General features: G+C 38.0%; 1 protein-coding gene across 1 annotated transcript; it reads left to right on the forward strand.

Moving 5' to 3' along the window:
* Positions 1 to 349: 349 nt before the first annotated feature.
* LOC149302467 (trophoblast glycoprotein-like) lies at positions 350 to 1555 on the forward strand. Its single transcript, XM_089482553.1, has one exon. It carries the CDS (start codon positions 350 to 352, stop codon positions 1553 to 1555), a length of 1206 nt encoding a protein of 401 aa, XP_089338679.1.
* The last annotated feature ends 23303 nt before the right edge of the window (positions 1556 to 24858 follow it).

A 24858-nucleotide genomic window follows, 5' to 3' on the forward strand; every position in this document is an offset into this window, starting at 1 on the left:
CCTTGGGAGATGATCGAAGGCGTGGATAATGTAACAGGAAGCCTGAATTAACCTGATGACTAAGGTGCTGAAGGAAGAAGCAGATGAATGACAAATGGTTCGTGGGGGGGCAGAGGGTCCTGGATGAATATTTGGAATACCAATTTATTTTCAAATGTTTACTTTTGTTTTGTTCTTTCTCCCTTTCTAGACACAGCTGAGAAGGAGACTCCGCGACAGTGTATTCTCTGAATGCAATCACAAGAACAGCCTTCTGCGGTTCAAGCTCTGAGACACAGACTGTTGTAGCTACTTTTGTCTTTGGAAGTTAAACACAAATTGGCTGGTTTTAGAAACACATCCAGGGGAGATGATTTCCTCTCATCTTTTCTGTTTTCTGGGACTCCGGAATAGGATTCCTAGATTAAGGGGAGATGGACAAAGTAGGAAAGGTGCCCTGTTGTTGTTGGTTATAATGCATGTTTTGGGATCTGTTTGGTCTCAATCTGAGCAGCAGACAACCTGTCCTGCTTCATGTGAGTGTTCCGAAGTGGCCAGAACTGTAAAATGTGTGAACAAGGATCTAGCAGGGTTGCCCCCAAATCTTCCCCCTTACGTGAGGACACTCTTCATTACTGGCAACCACATAAACAGACTGCAAAAAGGGGCGTTTGTGCAGCCACAACCCCTTGTAGACCTCACCAACCTCAGTCTAAGTGGAAATGATATCCAAGAACTAGGCGATAATGTGTTCAGTTACCTACCCAGTTTGCGGCATCTTGATCTCAGCAACAATGTGTTTGAGAGGATAAATAACTTTTCTTTTCAAGGGTCTGAGAATCGTAGTAGTCCTCTCCAGGAACTGAACCTCAGCAATTCTTTTGGCAACGAATCATTAATCTTGCAGTTTGGAACAGCCATGCAGAATGGAGCTCTCGGCAACCTCCGCAAGCTGGATCTGAGTGGGAATAATATAATATATCTGCCAGTGGGAACGTTCGATACCCTGCCCAACCTGAAACATCTAGACTTGAGTAACAATTCTCTGGTGGGTTTGCAAGCGGGCATCTTCACAAATCTCAATCACCTCGAGATTCTGGATCTTAGCAACAACGCTCTGAAGTGCCTGAGAAACACCACACTTTTTGATCTGCCTCACCATCCAGGCCTGTTAATCAACCTCAACAACAACAGCTGGGTATGTGACTGCCAGCTTGAGGACTTTGCCATTTGGTTAAAAGAGACGACCGTAGTGGAGGGAGCATCTAGCCTGCTGTGCTCGTATCCTGAGAAAATGAAGGACACTCCAGTTGTTGCTGTTAAGATCGCCGAGCTTGACTGTCTGCATGTTGATGGCAACAACAGCTTACAAACATCTTATGTTTTCCTGGGCATAGTGCTAGCCCTCATTGGTGTCATATTCTTGCTTGTTTTATATCTGAACAGGAAAGGCATCAAAAAGTGGATATACAACATTAGAGACGCATGCCGAGATCACTTGGAGGGCTACCATTACAGATATGAGATCAATGCAGACCCCAGGTTAACAAACTTAAGTACCAACTCAGATGTATGAAAACATGAACTCAAACTAAATCGTATGTAAACTTAAAAAAAGTTTTTTTGACAAGAGCAACACTTTTAACTATGCATGAACCTTATGTATAGACAATGCATCAAACCCTGTGCTTGCTCTCATATTCACACCCTGCTGGAAAACAAAAACAAGTGACACCATGCAGGGCTTTCAAATGCCTCCATTTGACTGTGATGTTTATTGCTGCATTCTAATTTACTTTGTCTAGGCTCTGAATCTTGCATGCTGAATACCCTTACACAAGAGACTTGAGTCATTCTTTGCCGTTCTTATTTGGTGGGATTACTCCCTGGGGGAAGAGATTTTCAAAAGACCAAACTAGTACACCAACCTTTTTTTCATTTCCCCTTCACAAATGTAATTACTAGTGGAAACCGTTGCCAACTCAGATACCAATCAACAACAACTGCCTCAAATGAATACATTTAATATCTTTCCATAAGACTTCTGTTATGGTTTGGGACGTTTCAAACTGTCAAGTTGTAAGACTGCCCATCTAGTTAGAAGGTTTTACGTGTACAAACGGGACAAGTCATACAATACCTGGCATGCACATACATTTTAATGTTTATTTAAAATCTGAATGGAATACCTTCACAATAATGCTTTTTACACCATTTTTTTGTAATAAAAATAAAATTAAAAAAAAAGAAATTCTCTTTTCCAGTCAACTGCACATAACTTTTAATAGCTCAAATTTCAATAAAGGTTATGTAACTATAACTGCTGTTTTGTGTTGAAAGTTTCTGCCAAAATGTTTTTGTATATTAAAATATTTGTATTCTAAGCAACAGAAATGATGATGAGTACAGGTCTATTTTTTTTTTTCTTTCATGGCTTTAGCTATCCTGCGTCTAAAATTTGGAGGAGTATTTCTGAGAAAATATTTTGTATAGTGCCTATGTAACGTTTAAGGCTAAAAGTGACTTGAAGCACAATAAATGATAAATATATGTGTGTTCTACTATAATCAAAAAATAACCTCAAAAGAAAAGTATTACTCCTAATAAGAATCTTTGTTGGTATGCCCTGTGGGGGTCTAAGAGCCATGCATTTGTGTTCCTGCTGGGATCTGTAAGCAGACATCTTGATGAAATGTAAAAAAACCCCACAAAACATTAAATGGTAAATATATATTTAAATCACTAATATAGCAATATATCGGACTGGGGAAAATCATCTGTGTTTCTTTTTCTTCACTTTATAACAAACATCCGTAATCCTTTTTGTTTACGCATCTCTGAGGTTCTGCATATTTATTTACATTAATATATATATATATATATATATATATATATTACATATATAGCATTAATTTCCAGTGTAAAATCATCCCATGTGGAATTTCTATCATTTGCATGTGTGATATATTTTTTGAGTCACAAACTATGCAGGGGTTGTTGCATGTAGTTTTATATATTCCTGTAATTATGTGTCTTGCTAAAGGATCAGTATATGAACGCTCTATTATGATCCGTGAGATAAACTTCTGTCGATAAGATGCCTGTAACATTTAAAGATAGCTTTGGACAATGCTGGGTTCTAACAGAATAATGATAGTGATATTATTATTATTGTATTACGGAACTTATGTTTCAAAGCAAGTGTTGTCTGTTATCAATATGAATGTGTAATCAAACAGTTATATACATTTGGCAAACAATTAAATATTTCTATATAAGTATTGTTTTACTGATAGACATTGATTGTATTAGATAATTTCTATACCACCAAAGTACTTCTGGGCTTCTGATTAGATTTATTATTTGACTACAGCTGTTATATTTGAATTTGAACCTATTGATTGTCAGAACGGTGGGCAATGTGATCGTTCTCCCCTTGCTGGTATTCGATGGGTTAAACCAAAGCCCTATATAACTTATTTTGTAACTGAGGAACAAACTGCATACGATGACTTGCTCTCATAACAAACTAATTTAATAAACTGCAAAACCTGCTATTAAACTGTATCATTTTATAATGCATGATGTCTGAATGGTATAGATATTGCTACTAAAATGTATATATTTTTCTTTTCTTACTATTGTATATCAGTTTCTTAGAAGGCGATTCTTTGATGCGTAACTTGAATATAAAGCATTTAGTGGGAGAGGAAAAACAAAAGAAAAAACAACGTATAGATGTTTGAAGTTGGATATAAATCAATGTTTAATACTATGCAAAGATAAGCCTCTTCTAGTGTCAGAGGGTTCAGAAAAATCTTCCATTTAGGTCCTGCTTTTAACATACTGTGACGTATAAAAGTTAGAGTAGATTCATTCTTCATTCTCTGTTTTATATCATTCCTTGTCTAAAATTTTAGGATGATTTATAGCGGTGAATCATTTTACAAGGAATCGTGATCTCCAGCCGTTTTTAACAGCCTTTGAAAGTACTACCTTTTTTGAAAGTAAAATTACAGGCAATTGAATATACTTTTTTTGTACACCAAGGCTATATTTTAGTTAAGATTTTTATTCTGTGTGTTTTATGAGATGTTAAGGTCTTCCTAACTAGTATTGTAGGACCCGTATGTTAGAAACAGAAATGGAATTCACTTGCAAGATTAAAATATGCCTTATTTAAGCGATTGTCAGTGGGGTATACAATAAATGGCATATAGTATGATCGATACTCTACGGATAAACGAAAACATGAAATAAGTTCAACCTGGATATGTAACTTACAATAGATCTATTCTCTACTGGAACTAGAGTGATGGTTTTTATCCTGTTTATGTCTCCCAGGTATTTTATCCACTATCCATCAAACTTTAAATATTAAATATCACATATACAATATCAACCAGCTGTTGTTCAACCTAATGCAGTGCCTAAACACTTTGATTAGTTTGGAGAACACTCTTGTTCTTGAGGATTCCGCATCTTCCTCCTGCTTCAACTGGAGTAGGTGCTTGGTTTTGTACATTGTGTAGTCTTCAGTCACCGACCGCTGTAAGTACCCTTTGAAACCTTAGCCAGTAGTATATATAGTGTGTGTGTGTATAGATATTTATGATGTGTATATACATTATGTATATCCCCAAATTATATATATATATATAATTATTTTCTAGGTTACTGAAATTGTCACTGGCATGATATTGTAATAAATGTGTAAACATTGCAAAGTTTGCAAGGGTAAAACTTTGTGAGATATCTACAGAATGGAGTCTCAAAAATTTAATTCAAAAAAATGTAGTGAGGGTTTCTGATTTTTTGGGAATACTCCATGCATTCAAAATTAAGCGAGTTCAACCTCACCCAAGTTCTTGCAGGATCAATGTGGCAAATGGCAAACTCAATGATCCCTTAGCCCTGAATTGGTGCTGCATAATATCAAAATTGAGCTGTAGCTACATCTAAGTTTGATGCAAACTTCTTTGTTTCTTCTTAGTAGTTTAAAGATCTATTGTTTACAGTAAGGATGCAAAGTAAGAAATTAGTGTTACTATTGTTCCATTTACAATTTACAATTACAGCCCACAATTATTTGATCACCAAGCAAAATTGAATATTACGTTTTCTTTGAAGCTGAAAAAAACCCACAATACTATTTTAAATAAAATTATACTAAAAAGGGTAAAAAAAACTTCTTTGCGTTAGAATATGACATGATTTAATTCCTTTTTTGTGACTTACACAGTAAGTTGTGTATTTTACAAAATGTGTACAGAATTAACTTTTTTAGGTGTAACCTCTTCTAACCTAACCTAGAGAACGCCCCTCATTCAAGTTCTGCTTAAACAACATCTCTGGCTCGTTTTAGTCAACGGCTGATATCCTGGCTCTATTGTAAACTGTAATCTTGTTAGAATATTTTCTAGCTGTGAATGTTTTAGCTCTTTTCCAACAGTTACTTGTATTGAAATGTTGTGTGTACCCATTGAACCTATAATTCATGAGACCAGGACTCTCCCTTAAATTAAAGGTGAACTGATGCCGTCACAGCTTTCAGCATAGCTAAATTAATTCGATTTACCTGTCTTTTTTTGTTCGACGATCTGTATAATTGTTTGGAAGATATGATTTTAAAACCTTATGGAAGCCGACATCTTTGCTTGAGAGTGTGAGGGCCAGCATTATCTAATTAAGATCATTGGGAGGAACAACCAAGGTAGGTTTTTTGCGTATAAAATATGTGATTTATAATCTATAAACAAGGCAGCTTAAATGAATGGGTGCATTCGGCAAAAAGGTTTTCCATTTAACACTTATCCCTTAGTTTGTCTAGTTTTATATAGCTTTAAGTGAGAAAACCTGTGATAAAACTTATGGACAAAACAAACTAATGTTCCATGGCTTGGAGTTCTACCAGAGAAGTGAACCGAAAAGATTTGGCTTTCATATATGAAATTCTCAGGCTCATTTTCCTTAAAAGAACAAAAACACAAAAAAATGATTTCAGTTTTTACGTGTACAGATGCAGCCAATCTCTTGACAGGTAAACTTAGCCAAGCACACTATTTGTAAAATCCCAAGATGGCAATGTTTAAAATGGGTGCAACGTGGATCTTCTGTATTCTTACAGAAGCGATTTACTTATTTTCCTTCTAATTTATAGCCTACATATCATATATGTCAATTTCCTTGAGAAATGTTATCACCATGACCACTCAAACTGTTGCATTGGATAATACATTCATAAACGCCAGTGAACCCAGTTAAACAAACTCTACACAGTGTTTTTATTTTTTATTAAATAAACAGTATACAGTGTTGTTTGACTGTTCTCACAATAGACAACACACATGCATTTTTTTGAGGTGTTTAAAGACTTTTCCTATGGTCAATATGAAGGCCTTGGAAGAAAACTGATGGAAAAAAAACAACACAAAAAGGCTTTTTTAAATTTCATTTAGAACTCTATGATCATCAAATAAGGGGTTTTCTGATGTACCCCACCAATAGTGCTTCTGGATTTCCCCTAAAAAAGGTTTTAATGGTGATATATTGGTGTGAGCGCTCAAATCAAGGAATTTATTTTTAATAGAAATTTAAAAAAAAAGTAATACATTTTGGTACATACATACAAACATAATCATATGAAAATGCTATACAAATGATATTGTTAGTTTATGAGGCAATTGTCCTGATATAAAAAGGATGTATGATGCTGTGCACCTGGTGCATTCCTCTTCAGAGGTCACTAGTAAATGTAATTGTTTAACTCTATGATGAAAAGAAACAAGAAGAGAATATAGGAATAGGAGAAATATGCATTTTTAATGGGACCAGCATAAGAAACTAGCAGTTCACTATCCTCACTGGTGAAACAGAAGATCACTTCTCCTTATTTATGCTCTTGGACCTCCCCAAAGCTGGTGAGTAAGTAGGTGTTTTTGAATAGTATTCACTGGGTATGTGGGGAATTCTTGCTTTGTTTAGTGGCAGACAGATACATCCAGCCACATGGTATGTGACTAAATGTCCCCCAAAAAATTGGACCGATTTATGCATTGATTCCTCAGCATAAGAAAGGTGATAGAGCAGCAGAAACATTAGGGTAATAGGCAGGCACTGGCAGAGAGACACATACAGTTTAGAAGTGAGAGAGGAAAAGGAGGAGAAGTTGTGAGAGGAAGGGAAAGAGAGGATGAAGGTGAGGAAGGAAGAGGAGAAGATGGTGAGAGAGAGGAGGAGGAGGTGTGAGAGAGAAGGAGGAAGAGAAGGTGGAAGAGGAGAATGTGTGAGAGAGAAGAATTTGAGGGTAGAGTGAGAGAGAAGGAGGAAGGAAATGTGTGAGTGTAAAGTGAGTGTGTGTATGTATGAGTGTATGGTCTTTGAGTGAGTGTGTGAGAGCATATGGTGTTAGCACGTGTGTAAACACATTCACATAAATTTACACATGCTAACACACTCATCCTCACTTACGTACAGACTCATTCTAAGACACACTCCATCTCACACATACATGCTCACACACACTTATACATAGACACCCATGCTCACACACACTTAAACATAGATGCCTATGCTCACATATACTTATACATAGACATTCATGCTCACATACGAATGGCTATATATAAAATAATAATAATATCCATGCTCACATACACTTATATAAATACATTCATGCTCGATAAGCTTATACATAGACATCCATGATCACATACACTTATACATAGACATGTATGCTCACATAGACCTCTATGATCACATACCCTTATACATAGACATCCATGATAAAATACGCTAATACATAGGCATCCATGATCACATATACCTATACATAGACATCCATCCTCTCGCACGTATACATAGACATTCATGCTTACATACATACAAACATATATATACCCTATATCCAATGTTCCCTCTAATTTTTCTTGGGTGGTGTGCGCAGAAAATTTCTGTTGTGCCAAAATTTTGTGCGCACAATATGCTTCTCCAGTCCATATAAAGCGAAGTTGGTGGAGCTGAAAAAAACCCCTTTTGACTCCATGGTCTATTTTAAAGGTGAACTTCTCACCGCAAAAGTTAATTATGAGCGAATCGCGAGTGGGGGCTCCGGGGTGCATAAAGGATCAATATATATATATATATATATATATATATATATATATATATATATATATATGCGTATGTGTGTGTGTGTGTGTTATATATATATATATATATATAATTATTTTTTATTGGGAAAAACTGCATAGCTTCTGTCATTAGGCAACCATTGACAGGGGTACAGCATAACACCTATCACTATATACTGAGGCAGACATTGACGGTGTTGCAGCATAACTGTTATTATATACTGAGGCAAACATTGACGGTGGGGCAGCATAACACCTATCACTATATACTGAGGCACAGCGCAACACCTATCACTATACATTGAGCCAGACATTGTCAATAATGTAGCATAACCCCTATCACTATATACTAAGCCAAACATTGATGTGGTGTAGGCCTACTGCTTCAGTGTCTGGCTTAGTATATAGGGATGCACCGAAATGAAAATTCTGGACTGAAAATTCAGCATTCACCGGACCGAAACTGAAAATGACCCCCCCTTTAAAAAAACCCCCCCACTTTATTAAAAATAACACACCAAAATTGGACAAAAAAAACCAACAATATTTTATATATATATATATATATACATATATACATATATATATATATATATACATATATATATATAATTCCTTACAGCAATCACACTCCTATCATGCCCAGGCAGCCAGTACATGCTGGAACCTGGGCATCATATTAATGTGATTACAGCCTCCCTATGCCATGCTACCCCCCCCCACTTACACATCCATGCTATCACACACACACTCATTCACAAACATTCAGCATAAACTATAGCATAACACCCATCACTCTCACACACTTTTCCTCCTCCTCTTCATTCTTCCTCTTGCCTCTTCTTCTGTGTCCTGTCCTTCCGGTGCAGTAAAGACGGTGGATGTGGCTTCAGTGCTGTGCGCCGGGATCTGACATCAAATACCGGCGCACAGCATCAGTTGCCGTGCGCATCACAAGGGAGCAGGATCGGAGGTCTGCATTAACAGACCTCCTGCTCCTTTGATTGATTTTAAGCTGGTTGGGGTGAGATTTTTGATCTCCCCAACCGAGCTTGCTCCTCCAGTGGCGGACATTACTGTCCATCTCTGGAGGAGTGCCAGCATCACCCTGGACGGCACCCTGGACGGACTGCCCGCCCCCCCAGCTCCCCGTTAGGTACTGTGCGCACAGTTTTACGACGTGTGCGCTCCCTCGAAAAGTTATGTGCGCGCGCACAAGCGCACAGCTTAGAGGGAACACTGCCTATATCTCCCGCACCCCCTTACCTCTCCGGCAGACTTCAGTCCGCTGGTGTGCGAGCAGCTTCTGTTTCACTGTGGGGTCACGTGCCGTAGCATGACCTCGCTGCATTCCTTTCTCTCTGTGCGGTTTAAAAGTTGTTTAGAAAGGGCCCTTTCGGCCTGGAACAAGGAGACAGGAAGAAGTGGTCCCCCATGTAGTCATGTCACTCATTACAAGTATGAATCTAATATTTAGCTAACCTCATGGAGTGTCAGAATCATGTTCTCTCTCTTAACATCTATCCATTCAAAGGCTACCTGAACATGTAATATGATTAATAAGCATTCAGATCAGATCAGAAAAAATGTAAGTTAAGTTTTTTATATTAATCTATAAAGATGTGTAAATGGGTTTATTTATTGTATAGAACTGTTAAACTTAGACTTCAGAAAAAGTAACACATTTGAATCCTGCTTTATGTATGTCTTTTTTTGTTAATTTTGTTCTGCGCTTCTACTCTCCTATTCTCGGTTGCTTTTCTTTTAATGTCTTGTCTTCATCTGTTTGATGTGCTATTTTTTATGTACTCTATGCATGATTTGATCTCATGTCTTCTGACATTCTGGATTGCCTTTAGCTAAATCTAACATAAACATTTAATGGCCTGGATTTGGGCTTTATCCTTGTGTCCGTATCTGAGATGCAGTTTCATTGAAAGTTACTGAAAAAAAAATTAATTTAATTTATTTATTAACAGTGACACTGTTAAATGTGACTAGATACAAGTGTCTCACAGTCTTGTACAGCTACACTAGCAAAGTGTGTGTCAGGATCCCACACAAGGACACAGCCTTATAGTGGAGTCCAGCTGCAGGGAATGCACACCTTTGGAAAGCACACCCTTGGAAAGCACACCCTTGGAAAGCACAATTTTGCAGCAGAGTAGGCACAGAGCCAGGTCCAGAGGAACAATACAGAACAAGCCCAACAGGCAAAGTATTAATTAATGCATGGCAGAGGTATGTTTAAATAATCTCCTAAACAACTAACAGGTGCAGGTGATCAGTACTCAGTGGCTGCAGGTAGAATTACCCTGAATGCAACAAAACAGGAGAGCAGGTAGTTAACCTCAATGAAATGAGTCAGCAACACAGCTTGGAAGGTGGAACTGAGAAGCTGCTTATAGATTTAAGGTCCCGTGCCAGACACAACCCCAAAGAGCTGTCTGCAGGCTGGGGCATAACCGTGACAGTGTGTCTGATTGATGTAGGCAGCAAAAATGGACCACATATGGTAGCTTTTGATATCACAAAATCTGACAAGGTCAGAGTATCTAGCAAATATGATAGTTTTAATTTAACAACAGATAGAGTGTACACCACTACTTCATATATTCTAAACAAGCAGGGAAAATAGTAAAGTATTAATAAACCTTGCCTATTAATACTAACAGTGTTCATACCTATTATAGAAACACAGAAATTCATGGCTGATAAGAACCAATTGGCTCATCTAGTCTGTTCATTTTTCTTGTTATAGATACTCAGACTCTAATCAGTGCTTGGTCTTGTCTTAGATTCAGGATAGCTTTATATCTATTCCATGTTCTATTACCAATGAATACCCAACGAGGCATGGATTTTCTTTTTCATTACTATAAGAAGAGTACGCTGAGTAAATTGTTGGTGCTATATAAATAAAAGATAATAATAGTTACGTGCACCAATTATCAATTAAACTGCTTAGCAAATTATGTGATCTGCTGTCTGAAACTGCTGATACACACATTGGTAGAAAACTGAATTTCACAGAAGCAGATTGCGCTCCATAATCACAGTCAGGACCTGTTTTGCTTCCCCGAGCTTGAATCACTCATATTACACCTATGGGTTTTCGAAATGGCAAAGAGAGAACATTTGAAGGGTGTGTGTTACGACTTGCCTGTTGGATCTCAGCAGCCTCTCACCAGCCTCTCACGATTAACTACTTCCTCCGTTGCAGTAGGCCACATCCTGGCGTAACTCGTGGTCCATGTGATCAGATGGCATCTCTACTAAGCCTTCTCCTCAGTTCCACCCTTTCCTGACCTCAGATGAACCCAGAAATAAGGTATTGAAGCCTTCCGTCTGCAGATTAACTTTGCTTTACAATGTTCCAGTGTAATCGGTTTTACCCAATTTTTTGGTGTATCTGGTTTGTTCTTGAACCTTGTTCGTGGTTCCTGATTTGGCTAAGATGCTTCTTCAGCATCTCCTAGCATCAAAGATTTCTGTTTGTTTGTTCCCCATTACGTTCATCTATGCAGGGAAAACTGTTCATATTACTATAGTTATCAACTTGGTGGTGGCCAGGGACTTTGTTATCTTTCTTTCTGCCTTGTCATGCTCTGCCATTAATCAACAAGAATTATCCATAGAGGCTATTGAATCCTTGAATCCTCAAGAGGTTGTTCCCCTGAGAACCATTGTAAGTGGGGAGCTGGACAGTGGTTCTCACAGCCAGTCCACTGTTGTTTCTGTTGTTCCAGTGCTCCATGCGGTGTCCCTGGGTCCCGAGGTGACGGGGTACACAGACGGCTCATCTAAATAGATTTTACTCCTTCCCCAATTAGAACTAGGGGATTGTCCAGATAGTGGAGGTATATTTCAATCTTCAGTTATTGGATTACCCTTGCCTGTGATAGTGCCTTTAGTGTTTTACTAGCATTATTGTTCCAGTATAAGATTTGATTCTTGTTGCTGACCTCTGCTTGACTCCTGACCATCATTGATTGCTGCCTGCCTCTGACCCTTTGCTTGTGATCATTTATCCGATTGCCTAGTCCTCTGGCTATCCGCAGTTATTCCAGAATTTGACTCCTGCTTTTATCCCATCTAGTATTGGCTGCTGTCAACCCGAACTTGAGCCAGTGTACCCGTTTGTCCTTGCCTTGAGTACTGGTCCTTCATTGGGTCAACCTGTACCAACTTGTATTTGGTCCCTAGAGGGTGTCCTTCTCCATTTCTGCAGTGCATATCCGCTTTCTCCTCACTTCAAGCAAGTTACAGTGAGGGTTCTTCATTCTGAATTATTATCAATTAATGTAATTTCCTCTCCTTCTGCACCTGTTGTGTTGGGATTTACTTCAAGCAACCAATCTCAGGCAAGAATTGTCAAACGATGAAAGAGGGAAGCAGCAAATCTATAGCTGCAGTTTCTTCTCAAGGGAAGTGCTTTTTAATTTTTAAAGAATGTGTATTAAGGTACTCATAAAGTAGTAATAATAATAATACACATTTTTTGATGAGGCTGTCTGAGACATGATCTTTTCCCCTTAGAGAGTTGTGATGAGAAATCTCACCATGTTTAGAATAATACTCCTTTTTACAACATTTCATATAACTAACAAATTACTGTGATCCTATAATGCGACATTTAGGTTGACCTACTCTCATGGAAAGCAAATTAATTACATTTTTTTTTCATGTGAAGGGAAGATAATAAACGATGGAGGGTCTACTTATAGGATCTGTGATGGAAACATAAAATATTTTACATGCTGGATAGGTAATAGAAAATGAATACTCGCTACTGATGACAAGCTTCTGTAGACATTCATTCTAATTAGGCAAACTTATTTAATTAATATTAGAATTAACATATGTAGCTGACATTTCATTTACTGCTACTACTTGACATTCATTTTTCAGCAAGTGACTGATTTAATTTCCAGTTTTGAACAATGGAGAAATCAGCACCCTATATTCATTAATATTGCTTGAAAATTAATATAGCCTAGTAACAGCCACCAAATATATTATATATAAATATTTTATCATGTCTGTCTTTGATATCATATGCAGGATGAACTTTACACATGGCAATGGCAATACTTATCAATGTCCCATATGTACTATTGAAATAGGTGCTGTATGAGTGCATGGCATTTTTGGATGTAATACCGTATTGGCTCAATTATAGGCCACATCTGATTGTAGGCCGCATCCTTAAAGTTTGGTGCTATTTTAAAGAAAAAATACATATTAGTGGAATGGTAAAACAGTATTTTATCTAATGAACACGAATACATGTATTTTAACATATTTTTGGTATCTATTATGCAGTTAGTCAGCATATGTTATATATAAACGGAAATTTGGAAAACCAATAGCCATTTTAAGATCCCCCTTAATTCATAATCCCCCTTTCTTATAGATGTGCCCCTCTGCCCTGTAGATATGCTACTCTGCTCCCCTGATATGCTTTATGCTCCCCTGATATGCCACTCTGCTCCCCTGATAAGCTTTATGCCCACCAGATATGCCACTCTGACCCCCAGATATGCCACTCTGACCCCCCCGACTTACCAAGGCATCCACAGACTCTCTGGTGTCTAGCGGGGGGCAACCTCTGCTGCTGCGGAGCGCCGGCATAGAAACCGGCGCACATCGCACATACGTTCACCAGCTGCCAGAGAGGAGGATCCAAGTCCCCTGCAGCGCTGCGGGGGATCCTCCTCTCTGGCAGCTGGTTAACATCTGAGTGATGCACTCAGACAACCTCCTCTGCTGCTGGCCGGTACTTTCGCTGGGGCTTCTATGGTGGAGCACCAGAAGGTCATGTAATGCCGTCGCTCCTTCTTTGAAGCCCCAGGGGAGGTGCCGGCAGCAACGGGGGTTGTCTGCATCGTGCATTTTTTTGGAAATGTCACAAATGTTTATTTGTAAATTTTGAGTTGTTTGTTTAGTATTCTCACTTTAATAGATCAAAATAAATACATAATATGGGAACATTATCGTTTTTCATTTAGTTGCATAATAATTATGTACACTAAAAGTTGCCCAATAATTGTGCACACATAGACATTCTCCTAAACCAAAAACTTCACTTTTACTTTCTTCATATTATTCAGGTTTAAGGTTTCTTAACATTTTGGATTAACGGAGAGCACTGTAGTTGTTCAATAATAAAATGAATCCTCAAAATTACAACTTGCCTAATAATTGTGCACACAGTGTAATGCTATTATTTGTTTGCACATGGGTTACTTGCCATTTATATGACTAAATATATACTTTGTAGCTTTTTGGTGGGCATATCTTTTCACTTGAGTACATTGGACTGTAGGTGAGGACAGCATTTTTGGATATATATATATACATATATATAGATTCCAAAAATAGTTTCCGGCACTCATGGGACTTGGTTTCAATACATCTCAAGAAGCTCTGTGTTACAAGTCAATGTTTCAGTTTTTTTATTTTCAGACTTTCATCAGGACACATATATATATATATATATATACACTTTTATTTTTTTTTGCATTTTCTGATTGTATTTGTTGTGTGTTCTCCTGATACACATTTACATTGTTTTTTATATTAAGGTGTGCCTCCATCACCTCCAAGTAAAGATTCAGTCTTGCTTAAATCATTCCTTGTCTCTGTCAGTCTACATGGTAAGGACATTTTATTTACAATATGCAAAAACTGGATTAAAAATGTGAATGATGTGTATACTCTGTGGCCCTTAACTTTAGTAGAGGGCCAGTAACAGTAGAAGTCAGTAACAGCAATTTTAAATATATTTTACATTTAAACCATGTTTTTAATTACCAATAGAACATTTTAGGCTTATCCTTCATCCAATTTGGAGAATTTCAATATGTGACAAGTCAAAGTTTTGTAAACATTGAACATTATCACTAGACTGTCAAAATCCTCCAATTTTTGTCCATCGCACTTATGAACAGTAACTGAACTGAAGAGCAAATTGATATTTTTAATTGGTTAATAAACTCAATGTATATCTAGATGTGCTTTTGACTAAAATTCAGGGCAGTTGATTGAAAAAGTGAAAGTTGTCTTTTTGATAAATTCATAAAATATGGGTGATTGAATTATTACGTTTATGTATCTTGCTTCACTTTATATGACTTTGACTGCTGTTTTGTACTGTAATATATCAATGGCTGCAGAAAAAATGAGAATATATTTACATGTTTGATTTATGAGATCAGCAGCTTATGTTGTCTTGCACCTTCTGTGGTAACTAGAACACACCGTCCAAAATAAAGACAGCTCTCCAACGTAGCGTCTTGGTGCACCTCTAGGTTGAAATAAATTGCGCTTCACATTCAATCTATTTGGAGTATGTTAGCTGATGAATTTATGAGGGCTTTTAAATCCGGGCTTATTTAGATACACCTTTGACTGATGAAATACAGCACTTCTTGCTTTGTTTCTTGAAGAAATTCCGAGCAAGCTCCAAACAGATGTTGTTTTTTTCGTTCACAAAACTGCCACGTGAATTCAGCAGGGGTTTTTCAATTTAATAAAGAGAAAGATGACAAAGAAATTTATTACAAACAAAGAGATGACTGAATTTGTGTGTGTATGGATATGTTAGGTATGCCGTGTTACAGAAGGGAGCTAATGTTTTGTGTCAGTGTTTCCAGGGAGACCGTCGTCACCCAGTTGATGCAGATGATACAATTGACGGAATGGTTGCTGGGCGAGATGGGCATACACAGCAGTATTTCACAAAATGTGTACAACGTGTTTTAGGGGACTAAAGGCATTTCGGCAAAAATATTTTTGGCAAGGTTTTAAAACTAGCGTTGTAGAGTTCTAAGGGAGATCCTTTTATTACAGAGAAGTTACACAGCATGTTTGTATTAATGGTAACAACATCATTTCCCTTTATATTTCTGAAGCTTCTAAATTATGGAATTTTTTTTTTATATAACGCAAAGTTGCATGGCATCCTTGGAGGTGCTAAGTTTCTAGACGCCTCCCTCTTAAATTTATATGACATGTTTATTATAATGCTATCCTAAAATCATCGATACCCTCTTATATAGAATTAAAATAATAATTAATAATGCTACTGAGACTTGGTATTCATGTATTTACATATCTAGAGATTGGTCAGTGGATAAGAAGAGAAAGCCGCTAAAACAGGGATTGCATCAGATTTTGCCAATACCATACAGTATCATGGGAGGTAGATCCATTCCCTAATGATTCTCCGCATGTAGCACTTGGTGTTCGTGCTGAATCATTTATTTTCTAGGAAATATTCTAGTTGTTACAAACTAGTTCAGCAATAGAAAACTGCAGACTTCATTTTACCATTCTACTCCACTAGTTAAAAACAGAGATTAATGCTCGTATAATGAATTATAGAGTGTTACCGAAATCTGGCACCTGGTGTTCCATTTGCAAATATCTTTTTAGCATTGCACCTGCTACCCTGTTGAAAAAGTAGGGCAATGTCTACTTTTACTTTTTTTTTTTTGTTGGTTATTTTTCTTTCTACCTTGTATTTTAGTAGAAAACAAAAGAAAATGTACCATCGTTCTACAACAACCCCAGGAAAGCATTTGTGGAACAATGAAATAAAAAATCTTAAATATCAAAGACAAAAAAGGCTTAATTAAAAACAGAAAACATTATAAAAGAATATCCCTGGTGCTCAAGGGAATTTATGTAATGACTCGGAATTCACATTACTCTAGGGCTGGGATTTTTTCTAAAAAGTTCCTCTTTATTAAACATCTTTTGCTTACAGGGGAGAGAATGTGACAATTTTATAAGAGCAGCGTTCAAGAGATTACAATAAACTGTTCTAAGACTAAACAGAGGTGAATTTTTGTATTTTTAAAAAATAATATTTAATGTAACCTTTCTTTAACAAGGAATGTTTCTCTGGAACCTGAATTGTGGTATATTATAAGAACATTAGTTTGTGTATACTGAGTATTACTAGTTAACCATCACACTTACCGTTGCTAATTTTGTAGACTGAAAGTATCTATAGCTTGTGTTTTGGGGTTTTTTGCTCATCAGCATAATTGTTTTGGGGATATTTAGCCCATCATGAAGGCTGAGATCTGAGGCAGAATGTGAAACAATGTGAAAATAATTTTCTTGTCCCACCATTACAAACAGTCAGGCTCCCTGGTGCACTGCTAATTGACTAGTTGGTGAAATCAGAGATCTTCATTGTAACCACCCTTGTAATAATTCCATTTTTTCTTCTCCCACATGCCCCTCCGAGGTGGAATGCTAGGATATGATCTTGTGTTCCTGCATTTAATGCAGGGGACACACAGTGTGAAGAAAAGACCCTCTTGAGGTAGGTCCTAGGGGATGGCACCCCTAGGGGATGGCACCATTAATCACAAGACAACCTAAACAAATCAAGAAAAATTATCCGCAGAGTAATAAGGGAGAGATAACATAATGTGGAGGAAAGGGACAGAATTTCCCTTCAAGGAGTGGGACCCAGAAAATGAAGCCTGGGGAATTTGTGGTCCACTGTGGTTATTCTTAAATAGTTTGGAAGGGTTATCATTTTGCATTTTTAAAAGAAGCAGTGCACCTTGGGCTTAAAAAACAGATGAAAGCTCTGTCTAGGATACATACAGCATATAACAGTATAGAAGCAATTATGAGGCTCATTTTCCAACCCTGTGCTATGTTTAGAGCTATGTATAAAATAGCTACATATCTCTGTCTAGATCGTTAGTGTTTTCGAAACCTTTGGGAAAGATATTTTCTGCATGTAGTTTTGGTTTAGTTATGTAGATTGTGGAACTGCTGATTTTAATACTTTGTCTATGCTCATTAACCCACATATGTGTGAAATGAATAATTAACTACTGCTAACCAACACTTTACATAGAACACATGCAAAATTGGTTACGCTTATCAAATAATTATCTATCACAGTTCTTCATTTTAATATCCGTATTGCCATTTTTGTGTGCAGAGACAATTTAGAGAAGTTTGTGATACTTTTTGGTGGGCCAACATTCATACAGCAATTATGTTAGTGAAGTTAGAGGTACCTAGTAGATGTATTTTCCCATTGATGATTGAGGTGGCTTCAAAACCTGAAGCACAACAGAGAAGCCAGTTCATACCAGATATTGGGATGATTAGCACAGGTCACCTGAACTGCTAAAGCCGGCCCTGATCACGAATAGCATGTCCGATTTGGGACACTTGGGCCGGACTCGTAACATGCTTGCAAGTTTCATATTATTGTGCTCCTCTCCTGTCCTGCACTTGTCAACAAGGGACAACCTCACTGACTCTGACAGTCTCCTCCTAATCTGTAGAGTCAGTGCGGCAAGTACTTTTGTTTTTTGGTGTCGGAGTGGAGGGTGTGATTGGATGCTAGGGAGCACGGGGGGAGCGGTATGAGGGGGGGAGCATTGAGCAAATGCTGACCCAGGGTCCAATCAATATTAAAGGTGGCCCTGTAATATAGGCTCAGTAGAACCTGCTCTCTGGCGGCATGTTCAGTTCATGCTCAGTTCACACATGTTTAGCTACTGCTTCTAGACAGTTTTTAGCAAACAGGAATATACAGAGAAATAAGTGTTAATAGGACATAATTGATTGAGACACAATTGAAAATTGCTTCGATGTGCCTTCTGCAAGACTGCGACTGAGATAAATAAAGGGTGGCACTTGATGGACTTAAGTTTAACCTAAATTACCATGTTACCATGGTGCCATATATGAACCATATATGTGATTTTTTTTTTTAAATTGTCAAAACAGAGCATTCCCGGACATGAAATCTAGATCAATTGCAGGATTAACATTGTGGGTTATCTGTGGTTTTATTAAAATGACCAGATTTTTTTCCCCAGAAAATTGTAGAACATTTTTAATAAGCTATAAAAGTAACTTTAAATCATAGTTGCTAACATTATGTCCAAGTCTGTTAGTACAGTATATGGTTTCACAGATACATTACATGAATGTAGAGTGACAGTGTGTCAATCATTACTGTACTCATTACCTTACCAAATCAAGACAATTGGCTGCAATTCAATTGTATCACATTATGTCAGATATATTTAAAACAAAGTAAAGGCCATTTTATTTTTGAAATACAATTTACCTTTAGCGTTAAGATGGTTTAAGGGGACACTTCTGGGAACAAAATGTAACTAGAAGCAGAAGCCTCAATCATGGGACTGTTGCTTGAAAACACGGACATCTGGCTTCCCTAGCTTTTAAAAAAGTCCTGAGCACTAACAGAAAATAGAAACATTATATATAATTTACACAAATAATTAAGATTATTCTATTTAAATGGGAAAAAGAAACCCCGTGTTTGATGTTGTAAAATCATAAATCTAATTTTGATCCTCTCTAATGGTTACGCATTTGCAAACAAAATATTTTCTCTTATCTTTCTTTTATTGGCGTTCCAGTGCAGTGTATAATTTTCTACTGCAAATATTTGAACAGTTTGCTAAGTCATTTAAACAGTTTAAAGTTTATTTTCTGCCCTGTTTGGCACTACTCTCCAAATCTTAGAGTATTCTGTAAATTGTTTGGGTTATATCCATATCTGAGTAGCTAAGGAATACAAAAACACGGTAATGGCCTCTCTAACATGACCAGTTAGAATATGAATGCAGCTGCTGTCACATTCCCATACATGCCAAGTATATTTAAAAAAAAAAAGTACTCAGGCAACCCTAAATGTTGATATGTGTGTCTATATACTGGTTTATGGGTCTTCTTCCAAGGGGAACAGGCACCCTACACCTCATTCTGATTCACCAAGAACAAAGACTGACCCTGCTGGATTACCCTATAGCCTACAGGGCTCCCACACAAAAAGTAAGACTCAAATAGTCCAATCAGCCTGCGACACATGGACACTGGTGGATTATGGTAATTATGTGGTAGTATCGATTAATCTATTTCAGCACTACACAGGATCACAAATTTTATATAGACTAATTCGCTACTTACCGTATGTACTATCCATTTTAGGTAGTGCCCCTGAAAGACTTTTTGATCAGTCTTTCCCAGTTTCATAGATGATCCTCAAATATACATACCGGTAAATTGTCTTTAATGGAACCTTTGGTGCACTAAATACCACCAATTGGACCAGAACAGTAAACGCACATGTCCGTCACGGAGAGTGTTTTTGTTTATTTACTAAACTTGCATCCAACCTACATGCCAGTCATCTCTGCTCGGTGCCCTGAGGAGTAACTCCTCCAAGATAGGGAATGGCATTGCAATTCCATTGTGTTCTGCTGTTTCAATGTACTCCAATTTTAAAGTGGGCCCCGGAGACACAAACATCAAAGAAGGGGCCGCATGATCAGGCCTGGATCATGCTAGGGGGGCATGATCACCTCATGGCTAGGTTGCCATAGGTCAAAAGTTTATGGTGGGGGTGGGGTTAAGGGTCTTTAAAAGTGGCTGTTTTCTCTGACCCTCTACCATTTTTCTTTAAACAGGAAGGAGAGGCAGTGAGAAGCGTTTAACTCCCACCCTCCCTTGTGTTTTTTCTGACGGTTTTTGGTGTGGCGGGGAACTGAGGTTCCCGTCAGGTTTTATGGTCGGTTTATTCATGGTACGGGGTGAAATTGTCGCGGTTTTCATCCGAGGTATGGAATCCGTGGTTATTGTGAGTTATGGTGGGCCTTTTTTCCACGGGCAGGGTCCCATGGGAAAGGGAGGGCCTTCGTTTACACCACGAGCTAGTGCAGCTTTACGGCTTGTGGTTGGTGTACGCGGCAACATGTTGGTGTGAGTTACCTGTGTTGAGGTATCGATGTTAAGCACTTAGTTGTCGCACGGTCGGTGGTTGTAACCTCCTTGATTCTAAAGGGTTAAGTCTGGCGGTTCGTACGCTAAGGTTGGAGGTTACACAAGTTTAAGAAAATGTATGTTTTAAAGTTTGAATAAAGTTTTTTACGTGTCACAGTATTTCATAAATAAAACTGTGGCCTTTCAAAATCCAATTTGGTGTCTGTCGTTATTTATTGAACATACACTCTCCACATGACCCACAAATGTATCTAGTGCCTTGATCATGTACTTAATTTTAAATTCTAACCCACCATTTAGCAATTAAATGCTGCTGCCTCAATAAATAAAGATCCCAAATATTCAAGGATAGCTTTATTTTACCTGGCAGCCAGCTCTTCTAAAAAGAAGCCAACTATGTGTCCAAAATGTATTTGGATTCTTCATAAACATACTTATTTTTTAACTAAGTGACAGATAGTTGGATCATTGAGAATTAGGTCCCCATTAACATCAGGATTTACCTGCTATGATTTCCCAAACCCCACACCTAAAATAAGAATGTAGCATAACAATGTCAACTGTGTATGTTTCGGTTTTATAATTCTGGCTCCATAACAGAGTTCCTAATAATTTACATGTACAAACACAGTTTAGATATCCTTTAATAAGCAATATTCGCTTAAGATTCCCGTTGCAGTAATGAATAATTATAATGGACCTACAGCTTTAGAACTGCTCTAAACTAGTTTCTATGTAGAATGTTAGATCTAGATTTAATGAACGAGAGGATTAAAGCAATCTATTTTTGGACCATAATTTCCACTTTTATAATAAATCCATTCTACCTAATTATACGCATAACTTTGTGTTATGTGTTTCATGCTTAAAAATAATTAAAAGAGAAAATAATATCTCCCCCCAGAGTGAGCCAACTGTATTTTATTAAAGGAACTATCACATTGGTACCTGCTATGTAAAATGATTAATATGTAATATAAACTGAAAGATGATATCCCAGTGCTTCATATTTAATAACATCTACGAACACTGCATTACTGTATTCATCAAGCAGTAAAGTACTATTTTTAAAAGCTCAGCACATGCCCTGCTGTCATGACATCTTAAAAAATAAAATAAAATTGCAGAGCCACAGGGATTACCTTACCTTAATGAGGTATAGCTATAACCAGGGTATTTTAGTGCAAAAATGTTCAATGGCACCACAGATTAACTAAACATATTGTTTTAAAGTACCATCAGTATAGGGATTAAACTGAAGAACCTCGTCCTATAACTAGAGAAGAATATGTATATGCTTGTGCATGATGCTAGTCTTGTGGTTTTATATATAAAAAAAGTTTCCTACCTGAAGAGGCAAAGGTGATAATTGTTAACCTTATTTGCATGCGCCTACCCAGAATCCCTTGTGGTTGTGGCAGCACCATGAGATTTCTGAGGGAAAAACAAGCCTTCTGGCTTTTCTGGTGTCTGTAGATGAGTGTTTAATAATACTTCTACTACCTGAATCTTACAATACATACCATATTGGCTGGAATATAGGCCGCACTTTTTTCCCCCACGTTAAGTCTTTAAAGTGGGGGTGCGGCCTATATTCGGGGTCTAGCGCCGGGCAGGGTTAGGATACAGATCCCCCGCAGCGGTGCAGGGGACCTGCATCCTACTCCCCGATACGCTTAGACAGCCTCCCCTGCCAGCACTTTCCACGGGGGGGTGCCGGCACAGGAGGTTGTCTAAGCGCATCGTACGGATGGTCACCGGCTGCGGAGGTTGTTTACCCGCATCGCCGCAGGCGGTGACCGTCCGCACGATGCGTTTTACCTCTGCCCCCAAGACTTACCAGAGGAGACTCCCGGGCCGGCGGGGGACATCTACGCAATACGCGTATACAACTTCCGGTGCCAGCACATCCGCTGAGTGCCGGCACCGGAAGTTGTGTACGCGTATTGCGTAGATGTCTACCGCCGGCCCCGCAAGACACCTGGGAGTCTCCTCTGGTAAGTCGGGGGGGGGGGCAGAGTGGCAGCATATCTCGGGGGGGGGGAGGACAGTGGCAGCATATCTCGGGGGTGAGGACAGTGGCAGCATATCTCGGGGGGGGGAGGACAGTGGTAGCATATCTCGGGGGGGGGGGAGACAGAGTGGCAGCATGTTTTTTTGGTGCTTTTTTAAAGAAAAAAACTTTTTCTTTAAAAAAGCACCAAACTTTTAGGGTGCGGCCTATATACGGGGGCGGCCTATATCCGAGCCAATACGGTATATTGAAGGGTTATGACAAGACGAGAATTGACAGACTAAGACAAACCGACACATTAGGTGGAAAGAATCCTGCTCACAAATTTACAATCTTGAGGGAATGGGGTGAGGACAAACATAAGGAATAGAGGTAGTGTGGTGGTTGTATCAGTGACAGGAAAGTTCTAGCAGCTAAGATGGTATGCTTCTCTGAAGAAGTGGGTTTTGAGATTTGTCTTGAATGTTAGGAGGGAGGGCGAAAGCTGAAGGTTTGGTAGAAGTAGCTTCCAGAGCCATAGCCCATTGGAAGAAGGTAGTGGAGTATTGGCAGACATGTATGGCAGACATGTATGGAGGAGCAGTGTTATGGAGGGCCCTATATGTAAGTACAAGCCACTGTACATTTTAGTTTAACTGCCCCCAAAAAGACTGAATATTTTAGAGAGGTATGTAGAGGTTTTTTATGGACAACGCAGGGCTTGCAACTTCTAGCCTAGGGTTAAGCTCAGAAGGCCTAGTAATATATACTCAATGTGTATATGTTTGATCCAGAAATGGTGTATATTGGTGGAACTGCAAGTAAAACACAAAACCATTCTGGTAGTGGCCCCAAAACTTCAAATGACCCCGTTCACCTTAATTCTGGATAGTCAGGAAACTCTTGTGCAAGGTGCGCCTAAATATATGGTTCCCTTCCTTTACCAGAAATATAGCACTAAATCCCTAAAAAGTTTTCTTATTTTCTGCTTTGTATGGAAAATGGTTAAAGCTGATTTTCCTCACAGCACAGCAGTTTGGTACTGGATAAAATTAGCTGTTTTAAATCATTTGCACAGCATACCGCTGTTGCTTTGCAGTGACTTAAATGAACTTAAAGTAATTTTAATGATTATTTTCCATGAGATAAAAGCTTCTTCTATTATTAGGTGTGTATACATCATTTTTATGTGAACTGCAACCTTATAAGTAGTGAATTATATTTGAAGAAATAATATATAGCAGCGGCAGACGCTTGAGGAAAATATTGTTATTATCCGTACACACTGTTCCACTTTATTTACAGTTTTTTTGTGACACTGTAAACTTGACTGTTTCTTGCATGCTCCCACAAGGAAAATATTAAAATACAAATTGCCAGTCGATTAATCTTTTGCCTGGAAATTAAAAAAACAGGGTAAATCAGCTTCTGGTCCAATCAGTTACAGGGCAATTGTGACAGTTTTCCACCTGTCTCTTGCCACAGCTAATGAAGCATAAGAAGGGATTATACTAATTATTTACAAATCTGGGAAAGGTTACTGCTTGTTTAAAGACAAAGTATAATGAAAAACATGCTAGTCAGGCGCATCCCTTCAATAATTAGTGGCAATCAGGTCACGTTAAACCGCTTAACCATAGATCGGGTAAATTAGTATACAAATACATATAAAGTTTCTACTCATGGTGAAGGGTATTTGGGTTTTTTTCCGTTGAATCAACATAAGCATTTATGTAATAGCCTGAAGAATATACTGTAAAAACAAACAAGTACATGATGTTAGGATAATATAGTAAATTCTATAGGTGTTTTAGATGACATTAACATAAGGTGCACCGAAAATATATGAATGGTGCCACCAGTGCTGTCATTTAAAGGAAGTAAAATAGCAATCTGGCAGGACCGCCAATATGGTTCAAACATGACCTTTTATTTCAAGTAATGGATAGCTAG

This window comes from Sceloporus occidentalis, unplaced genomic scaffold (genome assembly GCF_023333645.1).
Source record: "Sceloporus occidentalis isolate IW3139 unplaced genomic scaffold, rSceOcc1.0.p SCAF_19, whole genome shotgun sequence".
Taxonomy (NCBI): Eukaryota; Metazoa; Chordata; class Lepidosauria; order Squamata; family Phrynosomatidae; genus Sceloporus; species Sceloporus occidentalis.

Excerpts from the sequence above, each read along its gene's own strand:
- LOC149302467 (XM_089482553.1), top strand. The coding sequence starts at position 350 with ATGATTTCCTCTCATCTTTTCTGTTTTCTGGGACTCCGGAATAGGATT.